Source organism: Bos indicus, chromosome 11 (genome assembly GCF_029378745.1).
Source record: "Bos indicus isolate NIAB-ARS_2022 breed Sahiwal x Tharparkar chromosome 11, NIAB-ARS_B.indTharparkar_mat_pri_1.0, whole genome shotgun sequence".
NCBI classification, from domain to species: Eukaryota; Metazoa; Chordata; class Mammalia; order Artiodactyla; family Bovidae; genus Bos; species Bos indicus.
This window is the reverse complement of record NC_091770.1, coordinates 25,537,630-25,554,031: the sequence shown is the minus strand read 5'-3', so window position 1 is coordinate 25,554,031 and position 16,402 is coordinate 25,537,630. Positions and strand designations below refer to the sequence as shown.

General features: G+C 43.5%; 1 protein-coding gene across 5 annotated transcripts in view; it reads left to right on the top strand.

The window, feature by feature from the left end:
* THADA (THADA armadillo repeat containing) overlaps nt 1–16,402 on the top strand; it is a 334,979-nt gene that overhangs the window by 224,720 nt on the left and 93,857 nt on the right. For all 5 annotated transcript variants that reach the window (XM_070798571.1, XM_070798568.1, XM_070798569.1 and 2 more), the window contains one exon: nt 5,259–5,374. In XM_070798571.1, coding sequence (XP_070654672.1) covers nt 5,259–5,374 — 116 coding nt within the window. The remainder of the gene's footprint in view (nt 1–5,258; nt 5,375–16,402) is intronic.

Genomic DNA, 16,402 nt, shown 5'->3' with positions numbered 1-16,402 from the left:
CTATTCTCATGATCCTGGTCTTGAAGCCTGGCCCTCCATCCCCAGCTGCCCTGGGGGAAGGTCTCTTTCCTGACCTTCAATGCTGGGTCTTCAGCAACTGTCAGGTCCTGCTTCTTCTGCCTCCAAAACGTCTCTCAGCTACATCCTTCCCTCTGCATTCTACTGCTGCCATCATTTAGATTGGCATGAAGTAGGGGTGTCACAGAATTGTCAGATCTTCTCATTTTTCCAAAGAGTTTCGACATCAGGTTGAGTTTGATGTGAAATCTCCCAGTTCACACAATGGCGATTTCAAAATACCGTGTAGGCCAAATAAAACATCTGCAGCCACTTCTGGTCCGCAGTCTGTTCTTGGTTTACAGGCTCTGGTTTCAAGCCCCACCACCTTTTGTCTAGACTGGCAACAGTCTCACTCACCCGACCCCTTCTGACCCAGCCCCCTCACTGTCCCTGGCTTTTCCTTTTCGAATTGGAGATCTGACCTCTGAAGAGGTCTTTGCTGCCTCCAGAACAGAGCACACATCCCTTGATTCTGCCTTTGAGACCCTTCCCCGTCTAACCTGACCCCTCTCTTCAGCTGTGCCTCCCACCGCCCTGCACACATCCTAGCTCCACTCTTGTTACATGCAACTATTTGCTGTCCCCTGGGCAGTCCCAATATTTTTCTTTTACTGAATGGGGTTTTTGTAGAACAATTTTGGATTTTCCGAAACCATGAGTACAGATAGTTCCCATGTTATTCCTCTCTTCCCTGCCCCCTGTCCCCAGTTTTCTCCTGTTATTAGCATCATGCATTAGAGTGGTATGTTTATTACAGTTAAAGAACCCATATTGATACATCATTATTAACTAAATTAATTTAGTTAATAAAATTAACTATTTTTTATTTATTTTATTATTTTGCATTATAAAGTATATTATTATTTTATATGTATTTAAATTAAATTAAAAATTAATTAAAGCCCATAGTTTATTTTAATGTTCACTCTTTTGTTGGCAATACCAATAGTTTAATACTCTTTAACACTTTTTAATAATTCAGTTTCCTCTGCTTGTGTATTCTTCCTTCCAATTCTGGCAAGATTCTTTTCAAGGCCACATATGGGTATCATTCTTCCTGCAAAGCCTTCTGTGTTTATTTTTGGAAGGAGGGCTAGAAGGGAGGGAAGAGATGGAAAAAGAGAACTAGCATTTTGATCAGGTGCCTAACATGTGCCAAGTACTATCTATTTATCTATATATGTTCTTTGAAATCTTTCTGTAGTTCTACCAGATAGATATTATTATACTCTTTATATTACAAATAATATTATACTTATTTTATTATAGATAATATTATACTCTTTACTGTGGGGTAAACAAGTGACCCAAAGCCCTACAGCTAGAAACTATGTTTCCACCAAAGTCCACTTGGCTCCGAAGTCTCTTTTCCTCTCACCCACTTCAACAGGGTTGCATTCTGATCATTGATCCAGCCTCCCTGATTTCCCCACTGGGTTAGCAATCCACTAGGTTAGGAATCCATGGAGTAAGGAGTGTGCATTATCCAGCTCTGTGACTCTGCTCCTAACTTGGGGTTGGCGCCACCAGCAGCTCACCAAACCCATGGGTGTGTGTCCTAAAGGCAAAGATAATAGAGGAGGAGGCACCAAACATCAGCATCAGTTCAGCAAATGCTTGTGGTGGAGGCTGGAAGGTCACGTGGAAGAGCGGAGTGATGGCGAGGCCATCGTGCAGGTTATAAATCCCAACCAGGCAGAGTCTGGGAAACGACTGATATTTTTGTTTATCCACCACTGGAATGTAAGCTGCAGGAAAGCAGGGATTCTGTGTGTTCTCGGCCGCAGCCCCTAGGATAGCGCCTGGTAATAATAGTTGTTTAATAAATATTTTTGGACTGAATGTTGGAATCCCGTTGCCACCTTGGGGCACCTAAAGTGACACTGAACTCCTCAGCGTTCTCCTGTGGTCCAGTTAGTCGTCATCCTCAGGTCTGGCAGCTTGTGTTTCTCTGTGTTTGGTTTAGTGCAGTTTCCTAATTATCCCAGGCCTGGGCTTGGCCACGCAGTTTGCCCAGAAGTTCCTCTGGACCAGAACGTCAGAAAGGGAGTTGGGGGGAGGAGCTGCCTCGCCTCTGCCATCCTTGCAGAGCTGATGGACAAATGATCCTTACTGGAGCTTCCTGGAACTCCCAGACCTGACCTTGGACCAGAGTTCCAGAAGTCTGGCCTCACTTCTGGACTTGATGCAAAGGATGGCCTCATTTTCCTTGAGAGAATTAAGCCAGCACTCTTTTTTTGGCTATGCCACACATAATGTGGGATCTTAGTTCCCTGGCCAGGGATTGAACCCTCAGCCCCTGCATTGGAGGCATGGAATCTCAACCATTGGGCCAGCAGGGAAGTCTCAAACCCAGCACTTTTCATGTGATAGGAAGGTAGTCATATATTCAAACATTTTCATTAATTATCTTTAAAGAAAACTTTTTCTCAAGCACAGTAACCTGTTTCAGACATGGCTTACAAGCCTCTTTTTCTCCTTTCGCCGCCCTCTGTCTTCTCTCCCCCTCCTCCCCTGTCCCCATTTTCCTTGTCTCCTCTGACCCTGTCTTTCACACATATTACTCCGTTTCTCCTGTGTGTTTATTTCCACCAAGGTTCTTCTAAGTATACCTTCCCCCACCATTGGTCCCGTGTAAATAGACCGCACTCCGTTCCTGGTGAATAACCAGGATCACAACTGTTGTCTGGTTTGTGCCCGAGGTGACAGAATTGATGGGCTCATAGGCTGGTTTTCATAAACCAGAGCTACCAAGCGTTTCAAAAACAGCCTTGTTTTTGCCAAGTAAGGTGAGCAAATATAGGACGAAGTTTAAACATCCATCAGGAGTTATTTTTGAAGTGATTGCTTCTAAATGAGAGGCGTTTGAAAAATCTCACAGCTTTCTTTATAAGTAAATTCCAAAGTCATGTATTTTGCTGGTGTCTGCTGATTAATTACAGTCCTGTGACACCATGAAAAGCCCTGGTGGTTGGTTCTGTGCAGCTGTGGAGAAAAGTAAAGCAAGGCCCAGTGGCTTTGCCAACTCTCTCAGGATGGTGGGGATTCGGGCAGAGGGAGGTGATTTTTTTTCACTCTGGCAGTCACCACATAAGAACAGAAGCCCCAGCCAGAACCACTGCTCCAGACTTCACGATGGGCGGTATGGGTCCCCATGGGGGTGCGGTGAAGTAGTGATATTTGATCTGTTGCTTCTGAAATAACAGATCCGTTATTAGAGAAAGCGTTTTCAGGCTCCACATTGGGACTTGTGTGCCTTCTCCTATTTAGGGGAAAAAAACTTTAATAGCAGTTCCGCACAATAAAATAATCAAAACTGACTCTAAACCAGAGGTGCTCGCACAGCATATATTTGTTGTTGGAAATTGCAGATCTCTGACCCAGGAAAACCTGCCTGCTCAGACCCCATTTAGGGTCTGATGGCTCTGGATCTCTTATCTTGACCTTTTGCTTTTTCTCATTACTTCCTTTCCATATTTAACTCGCAAAGTTATGCCCTTCATTGACAGGAGAGAAAGAGAAGAAAAAGTGGAATCCTGCCGTTTAGAAAGAATCATCTGCAGCCCGGGTAAAGGATACAACAGGAAGAGAAAACACTCTGATTATTAAAATAGGCTTTCCAAGTTCTTGATGTGTTTATCTGTGCTTGCTTTGCTCCACCCTCCTCCTCCCCTTGATAAAGGAGCTGAAGGATTTCTCTGACATGTCTTTTCTCTTGACACTAGTTAAGGTCTGTGGATCTCGTTTATGCCCTCATCCACTTTTGTTCTCTGCTGCAGGTTAGTACTTCTCACCGAGGCCTTGTTAGTGGCATGACTGAATGAACCCAAGGCACACATATAGACACAAACCAGTACACACACACATGGCCTGTGCCATGGCCTTGCTGGAATTGTGGCCTTCGTTCTAAATATAGGCAGCTAGAGAGAGACAACAGGATTTGTCTTGCTCTGCTTAGTTCTAATGTATAATGTCATGGAAGAGTAAGAAAGCAGGGTTCTGCAGTGCTGCCTCAGCTCCTGACATCTTAGAAAAGATCTAAAAAATCTCAGTAGTTTACAAGCATCACTATCCAGTATTTGCAAAGGCAGGCGTCATTACAGCCTGCTTCTTCAGCCAAGCCCATCGTGATAAACCCCAAACCAGATTAGACTCACAGACAGTTGATTTTTTCCTGTGTAGTAAGATTTTGACTTTAAAAAATACTGTTTGAGGGGCTTCCCTGGTGGCTCAGGAGATAAGAACCTGCCTGCCAATGCAGGAGACACGGGTTCGATCCCTGATCTAGGAGGATCTGTGGAGCAACCAAGCCTGTGCGCCCTTGAGCCTGTGCTCTAGAGGCAGGGAGCCACAACTACTGAGCCCAGGTACCCTAAAGCCTCTGCTCTAGGAGAAGCCACCGCAATGGGAAGCCCATGCACTGGAACTGGAGAGTAACCCCCACCCTCCACAACTAGAGAAAAAGCCTGTGCAAAGTAGCAAAGACCTAGCACAGCCAACGGAGAAAGCAATGACACCCCACTCCAGTACTTTTGCCTAGAAAATCCCATGGACGGAGGAGCCTGGTAGGCTGCAGTCCATGGGGTTGCTAGGAGTCGGACACAACTGAGCGACTTCACTTTCACTTTTCACTTTCATGCAATGGAGAAGGAAATGGCAACCCACTCCAGTGTTCTTGCCTGGAGAATCCCAAGGACAGAGGAGCCTAGTGGGCTGCCGTCTATGGGGTCGCACAGAGTCAGACACGACTAAAGTGACGCAGCAGCAGCAGCAGCAGCAGCAGCACAGCCAAAAATAAATAAATGCAGAAATAATTTTTTTAAGTACTTTTTTTTTTTTATGAGACTGCTAAGATAAAGATGTTTGTATTTCTTTGCTAAAATAAATTTTTAGGCTGTTTATAAGTAATAAACTCTTGCATCTAATGACTGGTCACAGAATAGTCATCTTTTTCTAGACTTGGTAAGGAACTCAGAGCACAGGTACAGATGAAAGACATAAGGTTTTTACCACTTGCTGCATCCTTCCAAAATCAACATGCTTTTCCTGCAAAGAGACCAGAGCCACATTTTGCAGGTGTCTGTTTTCTTTGAGGGGAATATTTTGAGGAAACCTAAAAGGGAAGAACTGGACGTTTAGGAAAAATATATTTTCACAGCAGGATATTGCTTTTTCTCTCTCTTTTTTTTTTGGTTTAGGTTCTTCATTTGTTACAAGCCTTCTCAGACTCCAAATACAGAATGAATACATACTTTCAGCAGGAACTGGCTGACGTCGCTGTTTGTACCAAAGCCAAGCTCTGGCTGGCCAAGAGGTATGTTAAAGCCCCACATGAACACGGAGTTATCGGGGGTTAGGAATACACTGGAGAAATGCTGTTCCTGGTTGTGGGAGTTTTAAAAGTCACTGGCATGAGTTTTCTAAACTTACTGGAGTTATATATCTTTTTCAAACTTTGGGTTGTGGTAAAGAGAGAAAAATATTTTCTTGACAATTTTTCTAAAACTGCTGGGTGACTGGGGGGGCATGTACTATGGCTTTTTATCTGTCCACCAGTTTGGTTTTTTGAATATCTGCTATATGCCCAGTCCTGTGTTAGATAACCTAGCAATGAAAGGCAGTAATTGACTGAATCATGTGATACAGACTACCGGACACCATGGCAACTCAGAGATGAGAGACTTATGTAAGACTTAAGCAGGCACAGAGGGGCCCAGAGGGGCTGAATAAGAAAAAGATACAACTTGCCATTTTAGGTATGTAGTGAAGGAGCTTGAATAAGCCAGGCAAAGGAAGCTAGATACATATTTTTTTTTTTCATCCTTGCCATCATTAGTTTATTCTGAAACTTAAAGCATTTCCTGTGTGAAAGATGGAGTAAGAAGAATTTCTCAGTTTTCTCGAATATACAGGAAGGCCTCTGTGTAACACCGTATTCGATATCTGTGTCTCAGAACCTGATATTGGTTGGACAGTGTTACCGCTAGGATTTGCCACCCCGTGTGCATCCTCTGTGATTCCAGGAGAAAGGAGTCCAGCAGAGGCCCACAGCCCACCACATTCTATGCTGTAGTATGTTGCTTTTGATTAATGACTAGTATCTTGGTTGTCTAACATAGCAGCCTCTTTTTTATTTTTCAAAAAATGTGCTATTGTTCACTTTCCTTGGGCTCCCCACCTTACGTGGTGAGGCAAACAATGGCTAATGTGAGACCCACAAATCAGTGGAATTCAGCAAAGTCTCGTTGAGCATAGACTACATAATAACCTCGGTGTTAGGAGCTGTAGGGATGCAAAGATATAGAAGGAACTAGCCTTGGCTTCAAGGAGCCCCATCCAGGAGGTAAGAAAGATGTATAAATAAATTATTTTCATTGAATATGGAAAGCGTGGTAACAAAAGTATGTAGTAGGTACAGGAGTAGCCTAGTGGGTGGTGGGCAGCATGCCTTCAAGAGTTAAGAATTTTGCCAAGTGGTCACGACAGATGAGGGGTATTCCAAGCCCAGGGAATGTCATAGGTAAAGACATAGCAATGTGGAATGCCTTGATAAGTGTGGAGAACTACACAGAAGTTAGCTCTTCTAAAACCTAAAGTATAAGGGATGTGTGGCAGAAAATGGGACTGAGGAAATACATGGAAGCCACACCGTGAAGAGTTCAAAGGAGACCTTTAGGTGAAAGGAACCCAGGGACTTCCCTGGTGGTCCAGTGGCTAAGACTCCACACTCCCAACGCAGGGGACCCAGGTTCTATCCCTGGCCAGGGGGCTAGATCCCACATGCCACAGTGAAGGTCAAAGACCCCGAGTGCGACAACTAAGACCCAGTGCAGCCAAATACATGAATAATATATTTAAAAAAGAAAAGAAAGAAAGGGATCTAATGAAGAATTTCTCAATGAGTGGAGATGTGAGGCTCTATGTTTTCTAAGCAACTATAGCTTTGACCAGGGTTATTGATGAGAAATTCTCTAGTATCTGAAATGCCAATATAGGGATGGTTAATGGTGAGCCTCTCATTTTTAGTCCAATTTTTGTTTCCTCTCCAAAAACTGCTCCCTTAAGCGTAGTATCATTTGCCTCTGTGTGGCTTTTAGACAAGGTCCCAAGATACCTTTTCTGAGAGAACAGGAACTGTGATCATATTCATGTTCTCTGCTTATCAATTAGTGGGCTTTGTCCTCGTAGCTGTTATTCCTGGGGATCAGGAAGTCAGGGAAATCATCCTATAGAAACCTCTGCTTCCAGCAAGGACTGCCCCAAGACAAAATCTGAATCTCCTATTCTTCAAGTTCTGTACAGAATGACATTCTGCCCCTCTTAGTTTGCTGCCCCTTGATGGATCTCCTAGAAATTCATCGTCTTTATGATGTCTGATACTTGCTTTAATACAGCTTGAGGGAGGAGAGAGGATTAAGAAGAGCAGACATACTTTGATAATTGTTAAAGTCTGGTCATGGGTCTATGTGGCTTCATCATGTTATTCTCTCCACTTTTGTATATTCTTTAAAACTTCTATAATAAAAAGTTGAAGACAGAAAAAAAAAAAAAAAGAAATTCATCATCTGCTGGCTTCCTGAGTCAGTTCCTTCTTGGAAGGAGGAGATGGAGTAACAGGCCAGCCATCTGAATGGACCTTCATGTTGCACAGTGCCTGAGGATGGATGACAAAGCTGCCACCAGCCTCCTCTTCAGCTAGAAAAATCATCTCGGCCTTCCCTGTGGTTCCTGTTGCAGTTTCCTAATCTAGTCTTTTCATTATCCTTCTCCCTCCCCTTCTCTGATTTTCCTCCATGATTTTCCAGCCTAGAAAACAAAGACATGAATCACTGGAATTCGCTGGGTTTCCAACTTCCTTGCCCAGAGTCTAGGAAAGCCACTTTTATGTTTCCAGTACAGTCAACTCTTTATTATCCAAGTGTGAACTTTACACTCTGTGGGTGGTCTGTAACACCAGGCTTCCTCTTACTCCACAGCACACTTTTACCATATTAATCAGGATGTGTTCAGAGCCTAGAATAGAGTTTGAGAGGAAAACACATGGCCAGAACACAATATATCCCAAACCCATGTGTCAGTTTTTCTGGATTATGCATGTCACTGGCAGGATAACTTTGAATTTCCTAAATAGGAAAGTATAGAATCGGGTATGAGTGATGAAGCCTCAGCCTGCCACATGCCTGCCCTGTCCTTGAGGTCCTCTGAGAGTGTTGTCCTAAGAGCTGTTTGTCTGCACTGGGAGTTCCATGCTTAGACGAGCCACTTCTGGGTCCAGGTGGGCCCTTCTTAAAGCCAGCCCCTGACTTATATTCTCATATGCTTTTCCCCGAAAGATGTTACAATACAAAGTATTCAAAATTTCACTGCTGAAGAGGCCCTTTTATGTCCCCAGCAATTTATGAAAGAGGAATAGTAAATGTTCCTTTGTGCCTGCTAAGGATTTTCTGTTTGAGTTTAGCTTGAAACATTGCTGTTATTGCAAAGAAAAAGAAAAGTCGGTTCAAATTTTAGCACCAGCAGCTTTTTCTTCTTCAGTTTATTTGATCATTTAGCTTGAGTTTATTCAGTCTAGTAGATACTAAAACATTAGTAAGGAGGTCATTTATTTATTCCCCAAAAGGAGGTTTAAAAAAAAAGTTCATTGGAACCATTGGATGATCAGTTCCATTTTTTAACATTTTGACCACAAAATCGAGGGTACATAAAGACTTTTGTCATATATTTGTGTTTTGACTTTGCAAGATTAATAGAGATTTATATGAGGTGATTAAGCAACAGCCATGGATTTGTTGGGGAATTTTTGGTGATGAATGGCCAGCTGGCAGCATGGCCGGAGTAGAGGACTGGGCTTCTGCTCTTACAGTCCGCTTTTCATTCCAAGATGTCAAAGCCTTAATGGAAATCAGCTCATTAATCCTTCGAGTCCCTTCCTTCCCCTTTCCCTGCCATCCCTCTCTCCTCAGTCCAGTTTACTATCTCTCTCCTGGTGCAAAGACGGTTTACCAACTACTGGAAGAAAACTAAGCTGACCCAGGCCAAAAACCAAGTGAGAATAGGGGTCAGCTGCTGGCCTGGCGAGGCTGGCTGTGAGGACCGTGAAGAGGAAGTCAGCACAGCCCCACTCGCAGCCCTGTCTGCTGCCCCGGCTCTATGCAGATTCCAGCCCTGCCGTCCCAGCTGGACCACAGGTCCTGCCTGGATGGGAAGGACTTTTAAAAGCCCTGTTAAGTAAGAGTAGGAGGAGAAAAAATTTATTTCCTTTGATTGAGAGTTGGAATTACAGTTATTTGGGGCTTTAAATTTTTTCAGAAATCAGCCTGGTTATCTATCATCTTTGGTTATAAAAGGAAAAACCTGTGTGTGTGTGTGTGTGTGTGTGTGTGTGTGTGTGCACACGCGCGCGTGCCCTTTGAATAAACGTGGTAAACTAAATGGGCTGTCAGATTCCATGCGATGGATGGTGTGATGCCCAAGAAGAAAAATGTGTCCTACTAAATTTCTTTCACTTTTTTTTTTGACTATCCGTGTAGTTTGTGCTTATCATAGATAATTAGGGAAGAAAATATAAGTCTGCTCTCACCGACATCCAGTGGAGCCCACTGTTATTGGTTAACAGTTTTATATACATAGTTACTTCATCTTTCTTCCTGTATTTTTTTGAATGTAGTTGAAATTAAGCTGTATGTATGTAAGTTATCACTTTTTCCATATAACAGTATACGAAAGCATTTGTTGAAGAGTCTTCTTTTTTGTTTTTTTTGGATGGGCTTTTTTTTTTTTTTTTTAATTTCTGGCTGCCCTGGGTCTTTGTTGCTTTCTCTGTTGTGGTGAGCAGGGTCTGGTATTTGTGGTGAGCATGCGTGTGTGTGTGTGTGTGTGTGTGTGTGTGTGAGATGTGAAAACTCTTTATGGTGTAGCTGCTATGGAAAATAGTAGGGGGTTTCCTCAGAAAACTAAAAATAGAATTACCATATGATCTAGCAATTATACTTCTGGGTATAGACCCAAATGAATTGAAAGCAGAGTCATGAAGAGATATTTGTACGTGTTATAGTTGTGTTATTCACAGTAGGCAGGAAGTAGAAGTAACCCAAGTGTCCATTGATAGATGAATGGATACACAAATATGGTATGAATAAGAGAACCTTATTTAGGCTTAAAAATGAAGAAAATTCTAACACACAGTACCACATGGATGAACCTTGAGCACGTTATGCAAAGTGAAATAAACGCATCACAGAAAGACAAATACTATACGATTCCACTTATGTGAGGTTCCTGGAGTAGTCAAATTCAGAGAGACAGAGTAGAATGGTGGTTGCCAGGGGCTGGCAGGAAAGCGAATAGTTAGGGTTCTACTCAGAGAGCTTTCGTTTTACAGGATGAAAAAGAGTTCTGGAGAGTGCTGGCACAATCACATGCGTGTGCTTCACACTCCTGAACTGTTCACTTAAAATGGTTAAGATGGTAAATTTTATACTATGTTTATTTTATCACAATTTTTTAAAATTTTAGTGACAAATATTTTAAAACCTCTTTTTGTATTTTATCATTCCTCTAAGGTTATTGTCCAGACTTCTTATGATAATTATTTTCTTGCTTTTCTGTCTAGTTTTTACTGTCTATGCATCACTAAAAGTAAAATGCTTTTTTGCCTATTTTTATATTAAGAAAAAAGTCTTTGAAAACATCATTTGTTAAAGATAGCATATTTTTGTCACCTGAAAAATCAGTCTTTAAGTTGACCTTACCGTTGTTCCATTACTGGCCATTCAGATTGTTGCTCATTCATTCAACAAATATTTATTAAGTCCTGCTGTATGCCAGGCTGTATTAAACATAGAAACTACTTATTAAAGCCCCTACTTTAGTATGGAGAAGGCAGCAAAACAGTCTTGTCAAATAGAGCCGTAGACCTAGAACTTTAGAACCAGAAGGAATCATAAAGTTATTGTCGTTCCCTCCCATCCCCATGCATGTGGGAAAGTGCAACCCAGAGAGATGAGGTATTTGCCTGTGTTCACACAGCTGACCAGGCTGTAACACCTACCTGACAACAGCTAACGTTTTTGGAGGGCTTAACTGCCTGCTCCTCATCAGGCTCTTTCTACTGGACCACATTGCCTTTATCTAGCCAGTGCTTTTAAGTCAGGGCTTTGAATGGTGGTAACTGAACATTTTCTATAACAGTGCTTCTCAGACCTTAATGTACACATGGATCACCTTGTGGGCCCCTTAGAATGAAGAGCCTCCTTTAGTAGGCCTGGGGTGGAGCCAGAGATTCTGCTTTTCTGACGAGCTTCAAGGTGATTCCGATGCTGCTTTCTGAGACAGTGCCCATTTGAGGGCCAAGGATCAGAGAGTCAGCCACTGTGGATCACCCCGCCCTTTGAAATTCTCCCACCTTCACCCCCTCATTCTCAGGGCTTGTGTCTGGAGCTTGGAGCCATAGGAGAGGGTGAGGCTACTAAAGGGATCAGCACAGAATTCTTTTGCCATGCATCTGGTGTGACCTGCAGCAAAGAAGACCACACGGCCTCTATGGGGAGTCCACACTCCATTGTCTGGGCAGCCATCCCAGGGGACTCAGTGCCTAGGGTAGGATCCAGGCGTCATTGGCATGCAGTGAATATTCATCATTTTGAAAAATAATAATAGTCTGATACTCTGTTGAGAAATAATAGTCTGATTCCCTTGTGGCTCAGTTGGTAAAGAATCCACCTGCAGTGTGGAAGACCTGGGTTCGATCCCTGGGTTGGGAGGATCCCCTGGCAAAGGGAAAGGCTACCCACCCCAGTCTTCTGGCCTGGAGAAGTCCATGGGGTCACAAAGAATCGGACACCACTGAGCAACTTTCACTTCACTGGTGAGAAAAACAGGCTCTCAGGAATACAAGAACAGGTCCCAAGGTTACTAGGGAAGCAACCTTGGGAAATAAATTTTTGAATAATCAGTGCTGATGGAGGGAAGAGATGATGGAGGGAGTTTATTATGTTTGTTGAAGACTTCCTCTTTGTCCCAGACCCAATGATTTGTTTCCCCAAGTTAATTCTTATTTGCAGAAAGTGTTAGCTGTATGACCCATTCACTTCCCCTATACAACTTCCCGTCAGTGCTCCTGACACCACCCAGGCCCTCCTTCATGTCTTTTCCATCTCCCTAGACTTCCTTCTGTATCCACCCACTTATTCATACTCTCATTTGCTCTCCCCATTTTCTCGCCTTCTTACTGGCCCCCTCTAAGCTGACATGGTATGCTCATGGAAGGCCTGGGATCTAAATACATAAGAAAAATATGCTTATAGAGACAAAGCTAAGGCTGGCTTTTGTGTGGCAATCCCAGTTCTGCCCCAGGGGGGGGGTCTGTGGCCAGCTGCAGAAGTCCTGGTTTAGAGTTCTGTTTTGCTTTACAGCTGAAGACAGCAGTTATTTTCTAACCACCAGATTTATTCACACAAGAGACTATACTTCCCAGGCAGAAATCCTGGGATTTAGGTCAGATTCCATTGTCCCAGTGTCCCTTAGCCCTCCCGCTATCCCTCGCATCTTCTGGACCAGCCCCCCTCCCCAAAGAAAAGGTCCCTCTTTCACAACTCCTGCGAGGGGCCTTAGCCCTTCACCACAGCTGCAGGTTGCATTTCACTCCCCTGCTGCTGAAATGAATCCAGTGGAGATGGGTTGTTAAAATATTCAGATGACCAGGTGGCATTCTAAGGCTGTCATTTGTGATCCCTGCCAAAACTGTAAGGGAAGCAAGTCTTAACAGGGGTGGTTACTTACATAGCAAGTTTCCAGGCATTACTGGGGGTTGGGTTTGCTTCGGGTTTGTTTCTTCTATGCTCTTTTTCTTTTTCTCAAAATAAAAGTTTTCCCAGTACTCCCCCGCCCCTCCCCCTTTTAATTGCTTTTCTTTCAACCCCCAGATTTTACCAGGGAGGGAGAATCTCATCAGGACCCCTCTTTAATCCCCCAGCTCAGCCTATTCAAAGTCTCTCTGAGCCTTGTGCATACTTGAATGATGAGAGAAATGAAGCTGGTGTATTTTAGACCCAAGCTTGTTGACATTTGTTCACTTCCCTTTCAGACTTCTCAGGAATGTTCAAGGTCATGATATCTCAGGATGAGATCCTGTTTGTATTTTTAAAAACAGAGAGAAACATTAAGTTAGCACATTTCAACCCAAAGCAGTGGACAGCCTTGTCCACAAAACCTTTTCTTCATTGGATATTCCTTTTAAAATTACATCAAGTTTTAAAGGAATAAGCTGTTTAAGAAGTGAAGCTTGAGACTACATGAGGTATTTCTTGTTGACAGGCTGAACTTATGGAAACTAGTCAGGTAAAAGCCCTCAGAAGTGATCAATATATTAAACTGAGCCTTTGAACAAGTTGCCCAAGATCAAAGCTTCCTCCTTACTGCAGCAAGAAATAAAAATAGTTTGTTTATGCAACTGCACATCAAGAATTCAACCCCCAACTTTCTACGTTTTAAATATAGAAATCTGCAAACCTAGCCTGGAGGTGGTAATTCATTTGATAAAGGGCTCAGAAAGATCTGTCTTGCTCCACTTGTAGCTGTTGGCTTCTTGGGGTATTGCTGTTGGAAGATTTAGGCAGTGTTGTCATTGCCCAGCTTGCAAGGGATGCAGGCTTTAAATGGCCTCAACACATTTTCATAATATTATGTAAAACTGTAATATAGTGGGTTATTTTTTTTTTTCCTTAGCATGTGACATGTTTCATCCTTTGGATAAATCAACACCTTGGTTACCTTCATTGAGCCATTACCAATGAATCCAAGCCAATTCAGATGGCACAGTGGAGAATGTAGAGATGAATGATATTGTCCCTATTTCAAAAACCAAGTGAATAACATGGGTATGGATTTAATTAACTGTAAACATGTAAGAATTTCGTAAATGCTGGAATGAGGTCAAAGTGTATTATAGAAGTCAGTTAGTTGGGGATGGGATGTCAAGGACATCTTTGAGGAGAAGGGAGAAGTCTTTAAAGGCTTGCTGCTGCTGCTGCTGCTGCTGAGTTGCTTCAGTCGTGTCTGACTCTGTGCGACCCCACAAACGGCAGTCCACCAGGCTCCCCCGTCCCTGGGATTCTCCAGGCAAGAACACTGGAGTTGCCATTTCCTTCTCCAATGCATGAAAGTGAAAAGTGAAAGTGAAGTCGCTCGGTCATGTCTGACTCTTAGCAACTCCATGGACTACAGCCTACCAGGCTCCTCCGCCCATGGGATTTTCCAGGCAAGAGTACTGGAGTGGGTTGCCATTAATTGTTAGGTAAGGTTAATTCTCACAGATTGGTGAATGAGTGAAGTTACACTGATACAGAGCCTATGATGTTAAATAAGCTGTGTAGGTCTCATTGTCCACTTACAAAGAAAGGAATTTTAGTAGTGCTCAACATTGTGGGGACCATTTTTGTACACACGTGCATACTCAACCACTCAGTTGTGTCTGACTCTTTGCAACCCCATGGACTGTATCTCTCCAGGCTCCTCTGTCCATGGGATTATCCTAGCAAAAATACTGGAGTAGGTTGCCATTTCCTCTTTCAGGGGATCTTCCTGACTCAGGGATCGAACCCGTGTCTCCTGTAGCACATGCATTGGCAGGTGGATTCTTTACCACTGAGCCACCTGAGAAGCAGAGACCACTTTAGATATATGTAATTAAGCCTCTATTGTCAAGGTTTAGTTATGATCCAGTCTAGTTGAAAAGAGCTTATCCATGTGAAAAAAACCAGCAGTGACATTCATATAGAATCCTTAATTCCGCAGTATGTATATTAAGTATAAGAATTCAGAAAAGAATGTGGATTGGGATAGCCAGGGAAGGTTTCCTAGGGGAGTTAGGTAATTGAGCTAGGTTTTAATGGGCGTGATTTGGAAACACTGTAAATGGTGAGAAAAGAGCATATCAAGATGGTGGACAGCAGGGTCAGGAACACCCTAGTGGAGAAAGTGTTTGCATTTAGGCCAGTGGGGGTGTAGAGCTAAAGAAGAAGTGGTGTGTTTGGAGAGCTGTACAAGATTTGATAAGAGACCAGTTGTGGCAGGCCTTAAATGTCAGCCAGAGGAATTTGAATCTGATCCAAGAGGGAAGAGGAAGTCAGTAAGCTCAGACTAGTAAATAGGCTGCTGTCTCCATGCTGATGAGACACACTGAGGAGCGTGTTACACCTTCCCAGCCTCTCTCAGTGACTGAAAAACTCTCCAGCCCCTGCTGGAGGTTCACAGAAGCTCCCTAGTAGCAATCCACCAGCTCTGTCTGGTACTTGGAAACTCCTTTGCATGCCGGGGCAGTTAGTGATGCGAATAGAGGTACTGCCCATGTGCATTTTAGACTTCATGGTTACTGTCTGCTCAACATTGCTAAGAGGACTGTAGAACCACAGTTTATAACAGGAAAGGGAATGTAGAGATCATCTAATCCAGTGGAATCCTTTCTTCAAACACAAGCTTAAGTGGAAGTCCAAGATGTTCGAGATAATAGAGATGGAAAATATGGTGCAAATATGGGCCTGGAGGCCCACCCACATGGCTTCTCAACCACTGGAGCCCTCAGAGGGACTACAAAGAGCACCCTGACTCCCGGTTTCAAAAAAGTGAAAGTGTTAGTTGCTCAGTCATGTCCTATTTTTTATGACCCCATGGACTGTAGCCTGCCAGGCTTCTCTGTCCATGGGATTCTCCAGGCAAGAATACTTCAGTAGGTAGCCATTTCCTTCTCCAGGGGATCTTCCTGACCCAGGGATTGAACCTGGGTCTCCTGCATAGCAGGCGGATTTTTGACTGTCTGAGCCACCAGGAATGCCCCCTTATTATTTCAAAACAGGAATCTAATCCAAACCAGTATCTGTAGACAGGAAAATAGACACAAGGGACAGGTGACTTCTTCCTACTTGACAGATGTGTCTGGCTGCAAAGATAGCCAAATTTGGGATTTCAAGAGCAAATTGGTTTTCTGCCTCTTGGTCCTCTTGCTTCCTTTGCTGCGGCTGGATCATCCTTGTAGGAAACACTGCCACCCTCAGCCTCTGGGCTGCCCAAGGCCTTCTCTCAGGAGCTGCCCTCCTTGGTCAGGACCCCATCACTAGACCTTCTTGCCAATACAACTCAGCTTCTCCAGATCCCCTTTCCCCAGAAATCCACCCTCAGCTGACTGACTGCTGCTTGACATGACCCACACATCATGTACATAATTCTTCTGACTCTATAGCTGTTTTTCACTGTTGATCTTCTGGAGACATTGCTTTTAACTGAAGTCAGTAACTTGAGGGCAGGCTTTCCGGCAACACGCAGACCTAGCAGGCACACTCCTGGAGGC